The sequence below is a fragment of the Coregonus lavaretus genome (genome assembly GCF_964263955.1).
Source record: "Coregonus lavaretus genome assembly, contig: HAP1_SCAFFOLD_325, whole genome shotgun sequence".
NCBI lineage: Eukaryota > Metazoa > Chordata > Actinopteri > Salmoniformes > Salmonidae > Coregonus > Coregonus lavaretus.
The window spans coordinates 439104-463228 of NW_028157163.1; the positions used below are offsets into that span (position 1 = coordinate 439104).

At 41.5% G+C, this 24125-nt stretch overlaps 2 protein-coding genes across 2 annotated transcripts in view; both read right to left on the reverse strand.

The window, feature by feature from the left end:
* Positions 1 to 24125, reverse strand: part of LOC311125733 (calcium/calmodulin-dependent protein kinase type II delta 1 chain-like) — a gene marked incomplete at both ends in the record, with an annotated part of 279669 nt that overhangs the window by 218121 nt on the left and 37423 nt on the right. The window lies entirely within an intron of this gene.
* On the reverse strand, positions 7782 to 9843 carry LOC311125727 (protein NLRC5-like; the record flags this gene model as incomplete). The annotated part of the gene is made up of 2 exons (XM_084199759.1): positions 7782 to 7998; positions 8597 to 9843. Coding segments are annotated over 2 exons (1464 nt in total), but the record flags the coding sequence as incomplete, so codon positions are not given.

A 24125-nucleotide genomic window follows, 5' to 3' on the forward strand; every position in this document is an offset into this window, starting at 1 on the left:
GTTTATTCACTCACTGGGTCAAACAGCTGAAAGGACCAAGACATGTTTACACAAGCACATAAACTCAGAAAAAAAGAAACATCTCTTTTTCAGGACCCTGTCTTTCAAGGATAATTAGTAAAAATCCAAATAACTTCACAGATAATCATTGTAAAGGGTTTAAACACTGTTTCCCATGCTTGTTCAATGAACCATTAACAATTAAATGAACATGCACCTGTGGACCGGTCGTTAAGACACTAACATCTTACAGACGGTAGGCAATTAAGGTCACAGTTTTGAAAACTTAGGACACTAAAGAGGCCTTTCTACTGACTCTGAAGAACACCAAAAGAAAGATGCCCAGGGTCCCTGCTCATCTGCGTGAACGTGCCTTAGGCATGCTGCAAGGAGGCATGAGGACTACAGATGTGGCCAGGGCAATAAATTGCAATGTCCGTACTGTGAGACGCCTAAGACAGCGCTACAGAGAGACAGGACGGACAGCTGATCGTCCTCACAGTGGCAGACCACGTGTAACAACACCTGCACAGGATCGGTACATCCGAACATCACACCTGCAAGACAGGAACAGGATGACAACAACAGCTGCCCGAGTTACACCAGGAACGCACAATCCCTCCATCAGTGCTCAGACTGTCCACAATAGGCTGAGAGAGACTGGGCTGAGGGCTTGTAGGTCTGTGGTAAGGCAGAACCTCACCAGACATCACCGGCAACAACGTCGCCTATGGGCACAAACCCACCGTCGCTGGACCAGACAGGACTGGCAAAAAGTGCTCTTCACTGAACGAGTCGCGGTTTTGTCTCACCAGAGGTGATGGTCGGATTCACATTTTTTGTCGAAGGAATGAGCGTTACACCGAGGCCTGTACTCTGGAGCGGGATCGATTTGGAGGTAGAGGGTCCGTCATGGTCTGGGGCGGTGTGTCACAGCATCATCGGACTGAGCTTGTTGTCATTGCAGGCAATCTCAACGCTGTGCGTTACAGGGAAGACATCCTCCTCCCTCATGTGGTACCCTTCCTGCAGGCTCATCCTGACATGACCCTCCAGCATGACAATGCCACCAGTCATACTGCTCGTTCTGTGCGTGATTTCCTGCAAGACAGGAATGTCAGTGTTCTGCCATGGCCAGCGAAGAGCCCGGATCTCAATCCCATTGAGCACGTCTGGGACCTGTTGGATCGGAGGGTGAGGGCTAGGGCCATTCCCCCCAGAAATGTCTGGGAACTTGCAGGTGCCTTGGTGGAAGAGTGGGGTAACATCTCACAACAAGAACTGGCAAATCTGGTGCAGTCCATGAGGAGGAGATGCACTGCAGTACTTAATGCAGCTGGTGGCCACACCAGATACTGACTGTTACTTTTGATTTTGACCCCCCTTTCTTCAGGGACACATTATTCAATTTCTGTCTGTGGAACTTGTTCAGTTTCTGTCTCAGTTGTTGAATCTCCTTATGTTCATACAAATATTTACACATGTTAAGTTTGCTGAAAATAAACGCAGTTGACAGTGAGAGGACGTTTCTTTTTTTGCTGAGTTTATATTTAGGCAGAGTCTCTTCCTTGCACCTCTGGACAGCCAATACATCTCTGTTGCTAGGCAGGAACTGAAGTGGGGACTGTTCCTCCTCACTTCATCTGACCTGACCTCGGCCCGAATTCCTCACTCCTCCCTAACTCACGGCTGTCCTACACTGAAACGAGACGGTTACCCTTCTCCTCTCCATAGGATACATGAGATTTAACAATGACATGCTCTGATAGAATCAAATGTCAACTTTTCCCTTTCTCCCCCAGTAGATTTGCATAAACCCAGTTCTAACATGGTAACATGAATAAGGATTGTTTCAAGTTAGAACCCAACACCTGTAAAAGCTGTCTTACTGAACATACCTGAGCTTGTGTAGCTTTGATTCATGTCTCAAAATAAGTAAGGCTCCTTGGAGAGAGATCTTGCTGGGGGTAAGAGTGAGGTCCACTCTGGAGGCACAGAGACCCAGGACTCTCCCCACAGACCTGCAGGTTTTCCTGGGTAACTCTCCTCCCAGTGACAGGGTGGAGCCCAAGGCCTGGAGGAGAGAGGCCAACTGCTGGTCCTCCTCTCTGGACCTCACAGGGACGGATTCACACACCCTCTGGAAGAACCTGTCATCATCACAGCTGAAACAGCAGAACATGGGGGACATGAAATCAGACATTTAGGAGACAGTCCAAAAGTATTGGGACAGTGACACATGTTGTGTTGTTTTGGCTCTGTACTCCAGCACTTTGACATGATACAATGACTATGAGGTTAAAGTTACAGCAATGTTTGTACATACAGTGCCTTGCATTAGTATTCAATCCCCTTACATACTTTTTATTGTGTTACAACCTGGAATTAAAATGGAATCAATTAGAATGTTTTTGTCAAGAAATTACTCAAAATACTCTGTAATGTCAAAGTGGAAGAACAACATTTGTTAAAGATTAATGAAATATAAAACACTAATATACCTTGATTACATAAGCATTGACTAAATACAGGTTAGAAACACCTAACATGTATTGACTGTTCATGTAGAAATTCTACATGAATGTGGATTCCATGATTACAGATAATCCAGAATGAATCGTGAATCATGATGAGTGAGAAAGTTGGAGGCATGAATATCATAGGGTTAGCATTTTATATCATATCCCCAAGACATGCTAACCTCTCACCATTACAATAACAGGTAGGGGTTAGCATTTATATCATACCCCCAAGACATGCTAACCTCTCACCATTACAATAACAGGTAGGGGTTAGCATTTTATATCATACCCCCAAGACATGCTAACCTCTCACCATTACAATAACAGGTAGGGGTTAGCATTTATATCATACCCCCAAGACATGCTAACCTCTCACCATTACAATAACAGGTAGGGGTTAGCATTTTATATCATACCCCCAAGACATGCTAACCGCTCACCATTATAATAACAGGTAGAGGTTAGCATTTATATCATACCCCCAAGACATGCTAACCTCTCACCATTACAATAACAGGTAGGGATTAGCATTTTATATCATACCCCCAAGACATGCTAACCTCTCACCATTACAATAACAGGGAGGGGTTAGCATTTTATATCATACCCCCAAGACATGCTAACCTCTCACCATTACAATAACAGGTAGGGGTTAGCATTTTATATCATACCCCCAAGACATGCTAACCTCTCACCATTACAATAACAGGGAGGGGTTAGCATTTTATATCATACCCCCAAGACATGCTAATCTCTCACCATTACAATAACAGGGAGGGGTTAGCATTTTATATCATACCCCCAAGACATGCTAACCTCTCACCATTACAATAACAGGGAGGGGTTAGCATTTTATATCATACCCCCAAGACATGCTAACCTCTCACCATTACAATAACAGGTAGGGGTTAGCATTTTATATCATACCCCCAAGACATGCTAACCTCTCACCATTACAATAACAGGGAGGGGTTAGCATTTTATATCATACCCCCAAGACATGCTAACCTCTCACCATTACACTAACAGGGAGGGGTTAGCATTTTATATCATACCCCCAAGACATGCTAACCTCTCACCATTACACTAACAGGGAGGGGTTAGCATTTTATATCATACCCCCAAGACATGCTAACCTCTCAACATTACAATAACAGGGAGGGGTTAGCATTTTATATCATACCCCCAAGACATGCTAACCTCTCACCATTACACTAACAGGGAGGGGTTAGCATTTTATATCATACCCCCAAGACATGCTAACCTCTCACCATTACAATAACAGGTAGGGGTTAGCATTTTATATCATACCCCCAAGACATGCTAACCTCTCACCATTACAATAACAGGTAGGGGTTAGCATTTTATATCATACCCCCAAGACATGCTAACCTCTCACCATTACAATAACAGGGAGGGGTTAGCATTGTCTTTGGAAGGTATAATATTTATGCCTCTGTAACCTTATCACTCATCATTATTCACGATTCATTCAGGATTATCCGAGATCATGGAAGCATCCACATTAATGTAGAAGTGTTTAGAAACATATTCTGTTCTTATTTACAATAAAAGTGACTCCAAAATGACACAATACATTATTTAACATTAATTTCTATTGGACACTAAATCATCTGAAACACAACCAAAACAAACAGCAAATGCATCCGACACATGTGTAGAATCACAAGCTTGAAGAAGTCATTGCGTTCGAGGAATATAGGACCAAATACTACACTATGGAATACTTTAATACACATAAGTGAATATACCCAAATACTTTTAGTTCCCTAAAATGGGGGGACTTTTACAAAAAGTGCTGTAATTTCGAAACAGTTCACCCGATATGGATGAAGATACCCTCCAATTAAAGCTGACAGTCTGCACTTTAACCTCATTGTAGTTGAATCATTTAAAATCCAAAGTGCTGGAGTACAGAGCCAAAATAAATGTGCCAAAACAAAATGTGTCAATGTCCCAATACTTTGACCTCACTGTACATGAATACATGCCTGTCATATGGACACGTAATACCACGTCACAGAGAAAGTTCCATAATATGCAGCACATTTGGTTTTGTAGATTAGGTATTCTGAGTATAAACTTTCAGGTTTCATGTTACAAAACGTCTCAAACATAAAATTCACAAGATTTCTAAAAGACAAATGTCTAGCATCACAAAATGTAGAAAAATTCACAATATCCGTGTGACATTTAGTAATGCAACATTTGTTATGTCAAGAAATCTGAGTATAAATGTTACCAGATTCACCAACACTTGAAGTTTTATATTACAATGTTTCTACAAGACAATAACCACTAGCATCACATAATCACTAACCACCACACATGTTCAGACTCACCTCAGCTGTGAGATGTAGGGCAGACACTGAAGGAAACTCCTCACTTCACTCTCTTCATCTGACCAGCCCTTCAGCTCTACTGGTTTCTTCTCTGGTTGGAGTTTCAGCACTTCTAGGAGGAGGGAGGCCTTTCTTTTTGAGAGGTCTATGGACCAGACTGCAGGAGCTGACTGGTAAACTGGCTGTAATGCTGGAAGGACACTCCTGCCTGTTTGAGTCTCATAGTCCTTCACATGTGAGTACAGATCCAGCAGGAAATAACTCTGTTCAGAATTGTCTCCATAGGGAAAAGGAAAGGTGCTGTAAGTACACATTGATGATACCAGCTTCAGTGTCTTCTCTCCTGTCTGCTCCTCCCACTCTGCTGCTTGAGACAGGAGATCCACCAGGAACTTGATCTGCTTTGAGGGATCAGACCAGAATGGATGGAAACTGCAACAAGGACAGTAACAGCTGATTCAGACATGGATGAACACATGAAACCAGTCATAGCTAAAGATATATGAAGTAGTTACATATTTACATAATGTGCTTTAATTATATGTAAAATTATTTAATTTTAGAGACATTCACATGATGTATGTGTGATATTTGGTAATGCAACATTTGTTATGTCAGGAAATCAGGGGATAAATGTTACCAGATTCACCAACACTTGAAGTTTTATATTACAATGTTTCTACAAGATAATAATCACTAGCATCACATAATCACTAACCACCACACATGTTCAGACTCACCTCAGCTGTGAGATGTAGGGCAGACACTGAAGGAAACTCCTCACTTCACTCTCTTCATCTGACCAGCCCTTCATATCTACTGGTTTCTTCTCTGGTTGGAGTTTCAGCACTTCTAGGAGGAGGGAGGCCTTTCTCTCTGAGAGGTCTATGGACCAGACTGCATGAGCTGACTGGTAAACTGTCTGTAATGCTGGAAGGACACTCCTGCCTGTTTGAGTCTCATAGTCCTTCACATGAGAGTACAGATCCAGCAGGAAATCACATTTCTGATAGTGATATACTTCAGACATTGACAACAGTTTCTCTACAGTTGTTTGTATGGTTCCTCTCTCATGGAGAGCTGCTTGAAGACACAGATTCAGTAGGAATATCTTCTCTCTCTTTGTCCTCTCTTCAGGGGATCTTCTCTGATCCTGTGGTGGACGAAAACTGCAAGAACAGTTAAACAACAAATAGATGAATATGTGAGAGATGTTTGAATTTCTGATGGTCACATTATGGTGGGTAAAATACAATGACTATCTTTCTAAACTCATCATCCACTTAAAATGTTCCTTCAAATCCTGACTACAAAGATTGCATATTTTCCAAACGGTATTTGTCTGTTTAGTTTATTAAGTTACTGCAGAAAGCTAAACGCATCCTCTCTAAAGGGAAATACAGGGACAGACAACTACAATCTCTGAACTGTACGGATCCAACTCACCTCAGCTGTGAGATGTAGGGCAGACACTGAAGGAAACTCCTCACTTCACTCTCTTCATCTGACCAGCCCTTCAGCTTTACTGGTTTCTTCTCTGGTTGGAGTTTCAGCACTTCTAGGAGGAGGGAGGCCTTTCTCTCTGAGAGGTCTATGGACCAGACTGCAGGAGCTGACTGGTAAACTGGCTGTAATGCTGGAAGGACACTCCTGCCTGTTTGAGTCTCATAGTCCTTCACATGTGAGTACAGATCCAGCAGGAAATCACATTTCTGATTGTGATATACTTCAGACAGTGACAACAGTTTCTCTACAGTTGTTTGTATGGTTCCTCTCTCATGGAGAGCTGCTTGAAGACACAGATTCAGTAGGAATATCTTCTCTCTCCTTGTCCTCTCTATATTATCCTTCAGTAGAGGAAATCTGAACAAACAGTTTAAAACACAGATGATATACAGGTGAGTAATGAGGACTGATATGAGTAACAGGGTTGGGGAACTGAAAACCAATTGCACTTTATGACTCCATCTTTCTATAACAATACAACTATGAATTGGAATTTTGTTCAATTTCAAATCCTACTGAATTACAGTTGCTACAGCATCTTCATATGTTCATGTATTAAACAGTTAAAGACGGTGTAAAAACATAAATACTATCTACACCAGTTCAATGACACATGGACTCTTGTTGGATAAACTCCCTCACCTCAGCTGTGAGATGTAGGGCAGACACTGAAGGAAACTCCTCACTTCACTCTCTTCATCTGACCAGCCCTTCAGCTCTAATGGTTTCTTCCCTGGTTGGAGTTTCAGCACTTCTAGGAGGAGGGAGGCCTTTCTATCTGAGAGGTCTATGGACCAGACTGCAGGAGCTGACTGGTAAAGTGGTTTCAATGATGGAAGGACACTCCTGGCTGTTTGATTCCTATTGTACTTCACATGTGAGTACAGATCCAACAGGATGTCATAACTCTCAGTTTGATACACAGAGAACAGTGACAGCAGTGTGTTCACAGCTCTCTGGAAAGTTTCTCTGTGATCTAGTGCTGCTTGTAGACACAAATCTAGTAGGACTGCTTTCTCTTCTGTCTCCAGTCTTTCAGGGGATCCTCTCTGATGTTCTAGTGGGGTAAACCTGTGACCCATAAAACATAAGAATGTCTATGTTCAGATAGAAGCAGGGAGAATGTGACTGCTGCCTCTTTTACAGACTGAATACTGTTGTCATGTGTGTCTTGTTATGTTGTTGCAATGTCTTTGTTTGTCTGTCTTAGCCTTTTGATAGGTTGTCATTGGAAATAAGAACAATATGTTCTCAACTGACTTAAATAAATGAATAGTCACAAAGACATTGTGTAAATATATATTGGCTGTGGAAACACTCACCTGAGTTTGTTGATATTAGGTAGACACTTTAAAATGGTTTTGCTGAGAGCTTCACCGAGAAGAGTTCTCTGACCCCAGTGTAGACAGAGATGAACCCTCTCTAGACTCTGCTTCATCACTTCTTCTGCTCTCTCAAACACTCGTCTTTCACCCTGGACTGGAAGGTGCAACTCATTTCCACAGAGACCAAGTAAGCTGGTGAAGTCCATCTCTGCCACACTGCTCAGCAAAGTTGTCCAGAGTTGACACAGCATTGAGTGGTCAGATGAATCACCAGAGGAGGGCCTTTAAAAGAGATTAGATTATAAATTAAATTATACAGATTATTTCAAAGTAGCATGACACAGAAGTGTTTATAACTAAGTATCTGAATGGAAGAGAATATAATATATATTTTTATAAAGATCAGTTGCTTCACCCCAATTTCTCTTTCTTTGACTGGATAATTGGAAATGAACTGGTGAATTAAATAACAAATATATTACACAAATATTACCCAAGATGTCTGACATTCATTGAAGGGTCAGATGTATCATCAGAAAACAGATTAGATCTGTAATTCAAATCTTACATTGTTTTGAAGTAGCATGAACCCAATGTTTTGTCATCTTTATAACTAACTCTGTACATGGCTGAAATACCAATGAGTGTTCCATTCATCAAGATAACTTATTTGCAGGGATTTGGGGGTGAGTTAATCAGTAGGACAAAAGTCTTGAGAAAGTTTTTTAATTTACAGAGAGATGCAACCTGATCTCAAATGGTAGACATTCAGCCATGATACAGCTGTGACAAACAAGGAATTAAATGAGTTGCATGAATGGTTAGGTGATTACCAATCTTTCTTTAATTAGGTTAGTTTGTACACAGATAATAAACTTACCCAAGATGTCTGACATTCTTCAGAGAGCCCAGTATCAGCCTTACTCCTTGGTCTGACACAATGCAGTCGTTCAGGTCCAAGCCAACCTTTCTCTCTGCAGACTGACTGGTCACATAAGACACTGCACAGCACTGGTGAGGATCAAGATGTTCTCCACTCAGGTCTAGATGATAGTCCAGTTTGTCCAGGAGAAGGAGACAGGCCTCAGTAGACTGATGTTCATACAAGCACTGACACAAAAACAGAATATCTATCTCAAACTCAGGAGCACCACCTTCTGCATGATCTTGGTTTGTTTGAGATGGAAGAAATGTGTTCACCACTTCCTTGAAGAACCAATCTGACGTCTTCTTGATCTGTTGATCTGGAACTAGACCGTTTACCAATCTAATATTCCTCTCATTCAGAAGCCCACACAGGAAGGGAATCAAGTGTTTTGTGTGTTTCCATTCTTCAGTCTGGCACTTCTCTAGAACCGCTCTGATTTGATCTGGATTCTGTAAGAGCCAAAGGGCACCAAAGAACTCCTGCATTGTGTAGTGGAGAAATGCACAGTAAGTGTCTAACACTGTGGGTGCAACCTTAACCATAAGTGCTCCCAAGAACGCAAAATGGACACCGCTTTCTTCACAACTCAGTGTTGTCAAGTTCATGTTTTTTTCATTTGTTGCATCAAAAGCAATTTCTGCCAAAGACAATATTTTCTCTCTGTTTTCTTTGAGATAATTGTCGGTATCCTTAAGTCGTTTGCCACTGTGTTTTTGGATGCAGTGACGGAGGATGTTGCTGTACATTTCAGTTATAGTGCATGTCTGTTTAGAAGCCTTTGAGGTAGGGAAATAAATGCAGGTAACCACCATCAGTGCATACATTGGGACATGGCACAGACTGAACAACTCTAGGTTGTTTAACACACTGCTCAAGGAGTCAGGATCAGCACTCAGCATCTCTGTTAAGTAAGCCCTGATGGATGCATCACTGAACCCTTTCACCTCCACTCTGAACCAGTCTGCGGGCCAGTCTGTCAGGAAGTCTTCAGATTGATCTGGTCTGCATGTAGTCACAATCTTTGCATCAGGGAGGAGGTTCTCCATAAGTTCCTTTACTACCGACAGCGAGGAGAGGTCTGTGATTCCATCAAATATGATGACAACGTTTTCAGAGTTCTCCTTAATATCCTGTAACACTTCTTCTTTACTTTTTTGGGGCTCACTGTACATGTTAAAGAGAAGGTCCTCCAGGCTCATGGGTTTTCTGTGTGAAATGTCTCTCACGTCAAAATAAAACATGTAGTCTAGTTCTATGTGATCTTTCTCTGCCCAGAGGTTCAACATTTGATGGGCGACTGTTGTTTTTCCAATTCCAGGTTTTCCAAAAAGGAGGATTTTTTTCTCATGTGTCCTAAGCAGGTCAGCAGGGGATGTTTCCTGTTTGGCCATGGGGATGAAGCTCTTTAGCTTTTTAGGGCGAGCTTTCTTGCATCTTTTGCTCTTCACTTTTATTTTGGAGAGAGATGAATGCACATCTGTATCTAACACAAGAGGGGTGTAAGATAAAGTCCCCTCATTTCTACATGTCTCTGGTAGGAGACTACAGCTTTGTTTCCATGCACCATTTCTGATCTTCCGTGCTTTACATTTCAGCTGTGTCTGATATCCGTGACAGGGTTTTGAACCTAAAATAAGGGTATTAAGGGAAGAGAGAGTAAATGCACTGTGCAAACAAATCAAAGCCAATCTAAAGGACTAGAGAAAATCAGGACAGAAAGCTACAAGGATACACTAGTAGATCTTTCTAGATTGAAGGTGCTCTTTTGGGGCTAAATGGTCATCAAAAACAAGAAGAACCAAGGGGCACCAAAAACAAAGTTAAAATGCCTGTATTATGATGGCATGTTCAATAGAACAATATGTATAAAACCTCTGATGCGTTTCAGCATAGCCTTCATCAGGGAGGACAATGACAAATCTCTATTGAACATGCCATCATAATAAAGGCATTTTTACTTCATGAAGAGTGCATTGGTCACACTTATTTTTGATGAACAATCTAAAAAGGTACATTAACCCCTTTCAATGTGCGCTTCAAATAGCTTCACCAGCACCATGGAACCAAAGGAATAGTGCCTAAAGTACAAACCCTGTCTACGGAGCGCGCACAGTAAGCTAAATAAACCACACCTAAAATAATATTTGAAAGACACATTTCAACAGGTCTGCTATTTTTTAGCCCAGCCAATTGTATACTATATAGTGTATACTAAGAGGATACCATACGATCACTTACCAACAAGGTAGTCTGTCATCTCTGGGTCTTCCTTAAAGGGGAAGCAGCTGATCCATTGCTGTAAGTCAGCGTCGTCTAAGGTCCTCTTCCTTGTGATGTATAGAATTGTCAGCAACTCATAGCATGCAGCCTCTCCTTTGGCCGAGACCCAGTCCAGTATTTTTCTGGTTTGGTCAAAACGGTCAACTTCAGCCTGAATTTTACTGACTTCCTCCCCGTGAAGAACCTTGCGCTGGAACAGGTTTTCCACAATGAGGGAAAGATTCTGGAGCCTTCCAATGAGACGTAGCCTTCCATTTGTAATGTACTCTAAAGCAGATTGTCTTGCAGAAGCCATGTCCCAGGTTGTTTCTGCAGCATTACTGGTATGTTTCAACACGTAGGATCTCTGGAAGACAAAAGTACATAGTCAGTTAATAGTAGAACAGTTAAATAATGATTAGGTTTATTCATTCAATTAAACTTTTTAGCCCATGTAAACAAAACATACACCAACTAAATGTGAATGTATCTATTACAATGGCGTAAAACAAGAATATAAACTCAGCAAAAAAATAAACATCCCTTTTTCCAAATAACTTCACAGATCTTCATTGTAAAGGGTTTAAACACTGTTTCCCATGCTTGTTCATTGAACCATAAACAATGAATGAACATGCACCTGTGGACCGGTCGTTAAGACACTAACATCTTACAGACGGTAGGCAATTAAGGTCACAGTTTTGAAAACTTAGGGCACTAAAGAGGCCTTTCTACTGACTCTGAAAAACACCAAAAGAAAGATGCCCAGGGTCCCTGCTCATCTGAGTGAACGTGCCTTAGGCATGCTGCAAGGAGGCATGAGGACTGCAGATGTGGCCAGGGCAATAAATTGCAATGTCCGTACTGTGAGACGCCTAAGACAGCGCTACAGGGAGACAGGACGGAAAGCTGATCGTCCTCGCAGTGGCAGACCACGTGTAACAACACCTGCACAGGATCGGTACATCCAAACCCACCGTCGCTGGACCAGACAGGACTGGCAAAAAGTGCTCTTCACTGACGAGTCGCGGTTTTGTCTCACCAGAGGTGATGGTCGGATTCGCGTTTATCGTCGAAGTAACGAGCGTTACACCGAGGCCTGTACTCTGGAGCGGGATCGATTTGGAGGTGTAGGGTGCGTCATGGTCTGGGGCGGTGTGTCACAGCATCATCGGACTGAGCTTGTTGTCATTGTTACTTTTTAAAATGTTGACCCCCCCCCCCTTTGTTCAGGGACACAAATGGCCGAGAGAGTGTTGAGCGAGTCTCACTGGTAACTTGCGAATGAAACAAATTATGCTTGTTAAATATGAGTTGAAACAAAGTAAAGTCTGTAAAAACCAAGTCCTGAAAAGTCCATTGATTTAATGAGCTGGTCAAAACAAATCACCAGATGTACAGTGGGGAAAAAAAGTATTTAGTCAGCCACCAATTGTGCATGTTCTCCCACTTAAAAAGATGAGAGAGGCCTGTAATTTTCATCATAGGTACACGTCAACTATCACAGACAAATTGAGAAGAAAAGAAATCCAGAAAATCACATTGTAGGATTTTTAATGAATTTATTTGCAAATTATGGTGGAAAATAAGTATTTGGTCACCTACAAACAAGCAAGATTTCTGGCTCTCACAGACCTGTAACTTCTTCTTTAAGAGGCTCCTCTGTCCTCCACTCGTTACCTGTATTAATGGCACCTGTTTGAACTTGTTATCAGTATAAAAGACACCTGTCCACAACCTCAAACAGTCACACTCCAAACTCCACTATGGCCAAGACCAAAGAGCTGTCAAAGGACACCAGAAACAAAATTGTAGACCTGCACCAGGCTGGGAAGACTGAATCTGCAATAGGTAAGCAGCTTGGTTTGAAGAAATCAACTGTGGGAGCAATTATTAGGAAATGGAAGACATACAAGACCACTGATAATCTCCCTCGATCTGGGGCTCCACGCAAGATCTCACCCTGTGGGGTCAAAATGATCACAAGAACGGTGAGCAAAAATCCCAGAACCACACGGGGGGACCTAGTGAATGACCTGCAGAGAGCTGGGACCAAAGTAACAAAGCCTACCATCAGTAACAAACTACGGCGCCAGGGACTCAAATCCTGCAGTGCCAGACGTGTCCCCCTGCTTAAGCCAGTACATGTCCAGGCCCGTCTGAAGTTTGCTAGAGTGCATTTGGATGATCCAGAAGAGGATTGAGAGAATGTCATATGGTCAGATGATACCAAAATATTACTTTTTGGTAAAAACTCAACTCATCGTGTTTGGAGGACAAAGAATGCTGAGTTGCATCCAAAGAACACCATACCTACTGTGAAGCATGGGGGTGGAAACATCATGCTTTGGGGCTGTTTTTCTGCAAAGGGACCAGGATGACTGATCCGTGTAAAGGAAAGAATGAATGGGGCCATGTATCGTGAGATTTTGAGTGAAAACCTCCTTCCATCAGCAAGGGGATTGAAGATGAAACGTGGCTGGGTCTTTCAATATGACAATGATCCCAAACACACCGCCCGGGCAATGAAGGAGTGGCTTCGTAAGAAGCATTTCAAGGTCCTGGAGTGGCCTAGCCAGTCTCCAGATCTCAACCCCATAGAAAATCTTTGGAGGGAGTTGAAAGTCCGTGTTGCCCAGCGACAGCCCCAAAACATCACTGCTCTAGAGGAGATCTGCATGGAGGAATGGGCCAAAATACCAGCAACAGTGTGTGAAAACCTTGTGAAGACTTACAGAAAACGTTTGACCTGTGTCATTGCCAACAAAGGGTATATAACAAAGTATTGAGAAACTTTTGTTATTGACCAAATACTTATTTTCCACCATAATTTGCAAATAAATTCATAATAAATCCTACAATGTGTTTTCTGGATTTTTTTTCTCTCATTTTGTCTGTCATAGTTGACGTGTACCTATGATGAAAATTACAGGCCTCTCTCATCTTTTTAAGTGGGAGAACTTGCACAATTGGTGGCTGACTAAATACTTTTTTTCCCCACTGTATGTACCTCACTTGGCATCTGAAGACTTCACACTTTTTCGGCCGCAGTTTGATACCGTGCTTCCTCATCCGACTACGCACTCTTCTCAGGTCTTCCACATGTTCACTGAACGTCTTGGAATAGCAGAGAACACCGTCCAGATATGGAGAACAGCAGTTGTCCTGTGATCCTTCAAGTTGAGTTTCAGCTTAAGGTTCGGAATGCAGCCGATATCTCCATCTTTCTGTTGATATTAATTGATATTTGATATTCTTCCTGTGCAAACACGTCAGATTCTTCGTACAGCATTCTTCTGACTATTTTCTGTTCCTCTTCCTGTAGATGTTCTAAGTCAACAGGTGGGAGCCATTTTTCTCCGGACCCAACTGGTGTGAGACTCTCTTTTCTCTGGTCACCATGGTGAAGCTGAGTGGAGCGAAGGAAAGCATCACTAGACTGACTCACATGCTTCTCCTGACAGTCAGGTGCTGTGATGACAGGTCTGATGTCATCCATCAGCTCTACCCAACCCAGCACTGTTCTCTGAGAGAGATAAATGTCATGTTGTGTGGAATTCTGAATTGGAATCTTTACCACCTTCAAGGCTCCACAGGGCACATCCACGAGGCATGGAGACCTTCTGGGCAATGGCTGTCCACGGCTGGCTAGAACATCATTGTTCCTCCCTCCGGCCAAGCTCTGATTCTACATTTCTCCTCAGCTATTTGACCTGTAGGAATGGTAAGTCCTTTCTTTCCCACTTTTACCAAACAGCTCAGTGTCATTTCTTCATGGGCCATCACTTTAATTTTGAGATTGACACCATCAGTATGTTCACCTGTGATGACAGGTCTATTATATGGACAACATCATATCATATTAGTGTCTCCTCTTCTCATTGGTCTATTATATGGACAACATCATATTAGTGTCTCCTCTTCTCATTGGTCTATTATATGGACAACATCATATTAGTGTCTCCTCTTCTCATAGGTCTATTATATGGACAACATCATATCATATTAGTGTCTCCTCTTCTCATTGGTCTATTATATGGACAACATCATATTAGTGTCTCCTCTTCTCATAGGTCTATTATATGGACAACATCATATTAGTGTCTCCTCTTCTCATAGGTCTATTATATGGACAACATCATATTAGTGTCTCCTCTTCTCATAGGTCTATTATATGGACAACATCATATTAGTGTCTCCTCTTCTCATAGGTCTATTATATGACAACATCATATCATATTAGTGTCTAAAATGAATTTTTTGGGGGTTTGTATCATTTGATTTACACAACATGCCTTCCATTTTGAAGATGGAAAATATTTTTTATTGTGAAACAAACAAGAAATAAGACAAAAAAAACGGAAAACTTGAGCGCGCATAACTATTCATCCCCCCCAAAGTCAATACTTTGTAGAGCCACCTTTTGCATCAATTACAGCTGCAAGTCTCTTGGGGTACGTCTCTATAAGCTTGGCACATCTAGCCACTGGGATTTTTGCCCATTCTTCAAGGCAAAACTGCTCCAGCTCCTTCAAGTTCGATGGATTCCGCTTGTGTACAGCAATCTTTAAGTCATACCACAGATTCTCAATTGGATTGAGGTCTGGGCTTTGACTAGGCCATTCCAAGACATTTAAATGTTTCCTCTTAAACCACTCGAGCGTTGCTTTAGCAGTATGCTTAGGGTCATTGTCCTGCTGGAAGGTGAACCTCCGTCCCACTCTCAAATCTCTGGAAGACTGAAACAGGTTTCCCTCAAGAATCTCCCTGTATTTAGCGCCATCCATCATTCCTTCAATTCTGACCAGTTTCCCAGTCCCAGCCGATGAAAAACATCCCCACAGCATGATGCTGCCACCACCATGCTTCACTGTAGGGATGGTGTTCTCGGGGTGATGAGAGGTGTTGGGTTTGCGCCAGACATAGCGTTTTCCTTGAAGGCCAAAAAGCTCAATTTTAGTCTCATCTGACTAGAGTACCTTCTTCCATATGTTTGGGGAGTCTCCCACATGGCTTTTGGCGAACACCAAACGTGTTTGCTTACTTTTTTCTTTAAGCAATAGCTTTTTTTCTGACCACTCTTCCGTAAAGCCCAGATCTGTGGAGTGTACGGCTTAAAGTGGTCTTATGGACAGATACTCTAATCTCCGCTGTGGAGCTTTGCAGCTCCTTCAGGGTTATCTTTGGTCTCTTTGTTGCCTCTCTGATTAATGCCCTCCTTGCCTGGTCTGTGAGTTTTGGTGGGCAGCCTTCTCTTGGCAGGTTTGTTGTGGTGCTATATTCTTTCCATTTTTTAAATAATGGATCCTTGGTCTTCATGGTGCAGCTTGCTTGGTGGAGCCCCTTGCTTAGTGGTGTTGCAGACTCTGGGGCCTTTCAGAACAGGTGTATATATACTGAGATCATGTGACAGATCATGTGACACTTAGATTGCACACAGGTGGACTTTATTTAACTAATTATGTGACTTCTGAAGGTAATTTGTTGCACCAGATCTTATTTAATGGCTTCATAGCAAAGGGGGTGAATACATATGCACAAACCACTTTTCCGTTATTTATTTTTTAGAATTTTTTTAAACAAGTTATTTTTTTCATTTCACTTCACCAATTTTGACTATTTTGTGTATGTCCATTACATGAATTCCAAATAAAAATCCATTTAAATTAGAGGTTGTAATGCAACAAAATAGGAAAAACGCCAAGGGGGATGAATACTTTTGCAAGGCACTGTATATGGACAACATCACATCATATTAGTGTCTCCCCTTCTCATAGGTCTATTATATGGACAACATCATATCATCTTAGTGTCTCCCTTTCTCATAGGTCTATTATATGGACAACATCATATTAGTGTCTCCTCTTCTCATAGGTCTATTATATGGACAACATCATATTAGTGTCTCCTCTTCTCATAGGTCTATTATATGGACAACATCATATCATATTAGTGTCTCCTCTTCTCATTGGTCTATTATATGGACAACATCATATTAGTGTCTCCTCTTCTCATTGGTCTATTATATGGACAACATCATATCATATTAGTGTCTCCTCTTCTCATAGGTCTATTATATGGACAACATCATATTAGTGTCTCCTCTTCTCATTGGTCTATTATATGGACAACATCACATCATATTAGTGTCTCCTCTTCTCATAGGTCTATTATATGGACAACATCATATCATATTAGTGTCTCCTCTTCTCATAGGTCTATTATATGGACAACATCATATCATATTAGTGTCTCCTCTTCTCATTGGTCTATTATATGGACAACATCATATCATATTAGTGTCTCCTCTTCTCATAGGTCTATTATATGGACAACATCATATTAGTGTATCCTCTTCTCATAGGTCTATTATATGGACAACATCATATTAGTGTCTCCTCTTCTCATTGGTCTATTATATGGACAACATCATATTAGTGTCTCCTCTTCTCATACAGTGAGGGAAAAAAGTATTTGATCCCCTGCTGATTTTGTACGTTTGCCCACTGACAAAGAAATTATCAGTCTATAATTTTAATGGTAGGTTTATTTGAACAACAAAGAAATCCAGAAAAACACATGTCAAAAATGTTATAAATTGATTTGTATTTTAATGAGGGAAATAAGTATTTGACCCCCTCTCAATCAGAAAGATGTCTGGCTCCCAGGTGTCTTTTATACAGGTAACAAGCTGAGATTAGGAGCACACTCTTAAAGGGAGTGCTCCTAATCTCAGCTTGTTACCTGTATAAAAGAAACCTGTCCACAGAAACAATCAATCAATCAATCAGATTCCAAACTCTCCACCATGGCCAAGACCAAAGAGCTCTCCAAGGATGTCAGGGACAAGATTGTAGACCTACACAAGGCTGGAATAGGCTACAAGACCATCGCCAAGCAGCTTGGTGAGAAGGTGACAACAGTTGGTGCGATTATTCACAAATGGAAGAAACACAAAATAACTGTCAATCTCCCTCGGCCTGGGGCTCCATGCAAGATCTCACCTCGTGGAGTTGCAATGATCATGAGAACGGTGAGGAATCAGCCCAGAACTACACGGGAGGATCTTGTCAATGATCTCAAGGCAGCTGGGACCATAGTCACCAAGAAAACAATTGGTAACACACTACGCCGTGAAGGACTGAAATCCTGCAGCGCCCGCAAGGTCCCCTGCTCAAGAAAGCACATATACAGGGCCGTCTGAAGTTTGCCAATGAACATCTGAATGATTCTGAGGAGAACTGGGTGAAAGTTTTGTGGTCAGATGAGACCAAAATCGAGCTCTTTGGCATCAACTCAACTCGCCGTGTTTGGAGGAGGAGGAATGCTGCCTATGACCCCAAGAACACCATCCCCACCGTCAAACATGGAGGTGGAAACATTATGCTTTGGGGGTGTTTTTCTGCTAAGGGGACAGGACAACTTCACTGCATCAAAGGGACGATGGACGGGGCCATGTACCGTCAAATCTTGGGTGAGAACCTCCTTCCCTCAGCCAGGGCATTGAAAATGGGTCGTGGATGGGTATTCCAGCATGACAATGACCCAAAACACACGGCCAAGGCAAGAAAGGAGTGGCTCAAGAAGAAGCACATTAAGGTCCTGGAGTGGCCTAGCCAGTCTCCAGACCTTAATCCCATAGGAAATCTGTGGAGGGAGCTGAAGGTTCGAGTTGCCAAACGTCAGGCTCGAAACCTTAAGGACTTGGAGAAGATCTGCAAAGAGGAGTGGGACAAAATCCCTCCTGAGATGTGTGCAAACCTGGTGGCCAACTACAAGAAACGTCTGACCTCTGTGATTGCCAACAAGGATTTTGCCACCAAGTACTAAGTCATGTTTTGCAGAGGGGTCAAATACTTATTTCCCTCATTACAATTTTTATCAATTTATAACATTTTTGACATGCGTTTTTCTGGATTTTTTTGTTGTTCAAATAAACCTACCATTAAAATTATAGACTGATCATTTCTTTGTCAGTTGGCAAACGTACAAAATCAGCAGGGGATAAAATACTTTTTTCCCCTCACTGTATATATTTCATTTCAATAAATTAGAAAAATATATAAAAACATGTTTTCACTTTGATATGATGGGGTACTGTAAGTAGATGGGTGAGAATTGTTTTTTATTTAATCCATTTTGAATTCAGGCTGTAATAATAAAATGTGAAATAAGTCAAGGGTTATGAATACTTTCTGAAGGCACTGTAAGTGAATTTGTCCCAATACTTTTGGTCCCCTAAACTGGGGGGGACTATGTACAAAAAGTGCTGTAATTTCTATAAATGTTTCACCAGATATGGATGAAAAATTAAGGCTGTCCCCGACAAAATAAAATATTGGTCGACTGAAAGTAATTGGTTCTTTCGACTAATTGATTGGTTAAAATGTTAAAACGTGTAATTTTCCATATATAGACACATTATATGTATTTTCATCAAATCAACTATATGCACAGAGCTTGTCTGATGCTTTTAGCACTCTGTTTGATGAAATAATTAAGACACACAAATGACTAGAGGGTGTCCGACCGCAATTTATTTCATTTTACTCAGAGTTGCTGCGCTGCTCTCTCCTCCCTAATGCAGCGACCACCACAGAACATCAACAGTGTGTCCGTGTTACTGAAGTTGCAACATAATTTTCAGCCATTTCTGACTGAAGTTACCAAAATCCCTAATTTGTTTAGGAAAATCATTCCCTATTCCCTCAACCCTTTGCTCTCTTTACGTGCCATGTACGCATCGCATGCACCTGACCAATAGGGCATGACCTATAGCCTATCATAATCACATCAATACATTGGTTATAAACAAACTCCAAACACCGTAACACACTGACAGCAAAATGGATGCAAAGGACATGACAAATAAACTCGAAAACGGGGGAATGTTTACTGGTTGCTCAGGAGGTAAAGGGGAATGTTTACTGGTTCCTCAGGAGGTAAAGGGGAATGTTTACTGGTTGCTCAGGAGGTAAAGGGGAATGTTTACTGGTTGCTCAGGAGGTAAAGGGGAATGTTTACTGGTTGCTCAGGAGGTAAAGGGGAATGTTTACTGGTTGCTCAGGAGGTAAAGGGGAATGTTTACTGGTTGCTCAGGAGGTAAAGGGGAAGTCAGATGTGTGGAATAAATGTGACTAGTTGGAAAATACTGGAGATCAAGAAACAGAAGGTAAGGAGAAGCTCTGCTGCATATTGTGTGTTCCAAACAGGTGCTGTTAGATTACTATATAATTTCTCTGACCGTTTGGAACAACGTAAACAACACTAAATAAATGTTAAACATAGCAGAGAGTCTTTTTATTTTTTTGTAAATCTGTTATTACAGCAAAGACTAAAAACAGTCCCATTCATTAGTGAATGCAATTTCCAAAATGGAACGGTTTATTGATTGTTTACGCTAATTATTCAAGGATTGCTTTGTATTTAAAAACTAAAATGCTTGATTGCATTTCAAATCATGAATGACTCGTATGCTGTGGGATGACATGAAAGAATTAATGATTGATTGATTGATAGATACAGTAGCCTATATAACTATTGAACTAGAGGCCTAAGTATGTTACGGCATTAAGACTATAAACAGGATGCGCTCTTAGGCCTACAGCTCCATGGTGGTTATACAAGGCTGCTCTACTAAGACTACTAATTATAACTGATGATCATAATAATAATAATAATAATAATAATAGTAATAATAACAAGATATAGATCAATGAAAAAAAAAGGTTATTATTATTATAAATATAATTTCTGACAATTTGGAACAGTGTAAAGAACACAAAATAAATTAGAAGTAATACCAGAGAGGTTGTTCTAACGAAAAAAAGTGTAAAGCCTTTTTACAGCCGAGCAAAGATTTTAAACAGCCTAATTTGTGAAATTGTTTACTTGACATGTCATTGTGTGAGACTTGGTGCTCACGGAATCAGTAGGCTATTAAACAAACACTCAAACAGGAAACAGAAGCAGGATCTGTCTTATTTCTGTAGATGTGTTTATGGATGATTTATAAAGCCAGTCCCATTTAACAGTTAGGCTATTGATTATAGACTTCATTAAGTTGGTGTCTTCTCTCCTCACTTTTCTTAGACAATTAAGGCAAGGGCTGTTTTCTCGTCTCCTAACTCCGCTGCTGCCTCCGCCGCATTGTTCTAAACACCAATATGCTGCTTAACTTTGCTATTATGCACATAGCAACATGGTCTAGGAAAAGGCACCAATTCAACAGCGCACTGATGTTTCAGAAACTCGTGGGAAGCGACCGCTATCCAACGTGGGAGAAAGCGCATTTGTTATAAAATAATATTTGTATTAAGTGTTGCATCATTGTTCTTACGTAATATAACCATATACAATTTCAGTAGCACGTCTTATTGATGGACTGCGTCATCCCCACGGCCTCCACAATGGATTAGTCCACTCAGACAGGAGCCAATCAGACAGGTGTCCCCACGACCTCCACAATGGATCAGTCCACTCAGACAGGAGCCAATCAGACAGGTGTCCCCACGACCTCCACAATGGACCAGTCCACTCAGACAGGAGCCAATCAGACCGGTGTCTTGTACACCATTCAATGTTTTTTTGTTTTTTGCTACTGCTCAATTAAAATAAATCTCGGTCGACCAGCAGCCTATCGACCAAACAATTGACCAGTCGACTAAAAGGGGGTCAGTCCTAATGACGATACCCTCAAATTAAAGCTGACAGTCTGCACTTTAACCTCATAGTCATTGTATCATTTTAAATCCAAATACAGAGCCAAAACAACAATAAAATGTGTCACTGTCCCAAAACCTTTTGTAGCTCACTGTATATCACTAGTTACTTTCATAGTGACTTAAGTTACATCACATTATTGAATGATAGCTGAGGCCCAATGAGAAACAGTGATCTCACCTGGAGTATGGACTTGTGGTTCTGTCTCTGAAGGTGATCGGTCTATCAATGGACCTGATACTGTTCTGGGAAACAACTGTGGAGGTAGGTGATGTTCCTCCACACTGAACTCTGTTTAACAATTAAACAAAAACAATCATTTAAATTGCAAGTGAAATATTGAGTTAACAGCTTATCCTGTAAACCTAACACACTGTACACACGTACCTGGGATCTCCATTTGGTCGATCCATGGAGTGGTCACTTTTCACGGACAGACAGCTTGATGCAGGAGATACTGTCTGCAGAAGCCTTTACAAATACAGACACAGTTTGAGTGAAAATTCATATTTCTAGTAAATAATTCAAAGAAAAGAAAAGCTATCCTTAGACGGATGGACTAACGGTAAGATACAACAAACACACTAACAGACTCAGATGAACAGTAGACCAGCTAACAAACCTATACTTTAACGCATGTAGACCTACCTAGCAAACCTATTTTTATTTTTATTTTATTTCACCTTTATTTAACCAGGTAAGCCAGTTGAGAACAAGTTCTCATTTACAACTGCGACCTGGCCAAGATAAAGCAAAGCAGTGCGAAAAAACAACAACACAGAGTTACATATGGGGTAAAAAAACATAAAGTCAAAAAATACAACAGAAAATCTATATACAGTGTGTGCAAATGTAGCAAGTTATGGAGGTAAGGCAATAAATAGGCTATAGTGCAAAATAATTACAATTAGTATTAACACTGGAATGCTAGATGTGCAAGAGATTATGTGCAAATAGAGATACTGGGGTGCAAAAGAGCAAAATAAATAACAATATAGGGATGAGGTAGTTGGGTGGGCTAATTTCAGATGGGCTGTGTACAGGTGCAGTGATCGGTAAGGTGCTCTGACAACTGATGCTTAAAGTTAGTGAGGGAGATAAGAGTCTCCAGCTTCAGAGATTTTTGCAATTCGTTCCAGTCATTGGCAGCAGAGAACTGGAAGGAATGGCGGCCAAAGGAGGTGTTGGCTTTGGGGATGACCAGTGAGATATACCTGCTGGAGCGCAGACTACGGGTGGGTGCTGCTATGGTGACCAATGAGCTAAGATAAGGCGGGGATTTGCCTAGCAGTGATTTATATATGGCCTGGAGCCAGTGGGTTTGACGACGAACATGTAGTGAGGACCAGCCAACAAGAGCGTACAGGTCACAGTGGTGGGTAGTGTATGGGGCTTTGGAGACAAAACGGATGGCACTGTGATAGACTACATCCAATTTGCTGAGTAGAGTGTTGGAGGCTATTTTGTAAATGACATCGCCGAAGTCAAGGATCGGTAGGATAGTCCGTTTTACGAGGGCATGTTTGGCAGCATGAGTGAAGGAGGCTTTGTTGCGAAATAGGAAGCCGATTCTAGATTTAACTTTGGATTGGAGATTCTTAATGTGAGTCTGGAAGGAGAGTTTACAGTCTAACCAGACACCTAGGTATTTGTAGTTGTCCACATACTCTAGGTCAGACCCGTCGAGAGTGGTGATTCTAGTCGGGTGGGCGGGTGCCAGCAGCGTTCGATTGAAGAGCATGCATTTAGTTTTACTAGTGTTTAAGAGCAGTTGGAGGCTACTGAAGGAGTGTTGTATGGCCTATACTTTAACCCATGTAGACGCAGCTAGCAAACCTATACTTTAACCCATGTAGACCCAGCCAACAAACCTATACTTTAACCCATGTAGACCCAGCTAACAAACCTATACTTTAACCCATGTAGACCCAGCTAGCAAACCTATACTTTAACCCATGTAGACCAGCTAGCAAACCTATACTTTAACCCATGTAGACCAGCTAGCAAACCTATACTTTAACCCATGTAGACCAGCTAACAAACCTATACTTTAACCCATGTAGACCCAGCTAGCAAGCCTATACTTTAACCCATGTAGACCCAGCTAACAAACCTATACTTTAACCCATGTAGACCCAGCTAGCAAACCTATACTTTAACCCATGTAGACCCAGCTAACAAACCTATACTTTAACCCATGTAGACCAGCTAACAAACCTATACTTTAACCCATGTAGACATAGCTAGCAAACCTATACTTTAACCCATGTAGACCTACATACACAGATATGTGCTAGCCATCCATCTTCCTAGTTTACAAGATAACACACAATCTAGCACCTCCACCTCTGAGGGTCTTTGTCAACCTCTGCTCAGAGCAAAATAGCAGGGTTACAGGGTTACAGGGTTATAGGGTTACAGGGTTACAGGGTTACAGGGTTACAGGGTTACAGGGGGGTTACAGGGTTACAGGGGGGTTACAGGGGGGTTACAGGGGGGA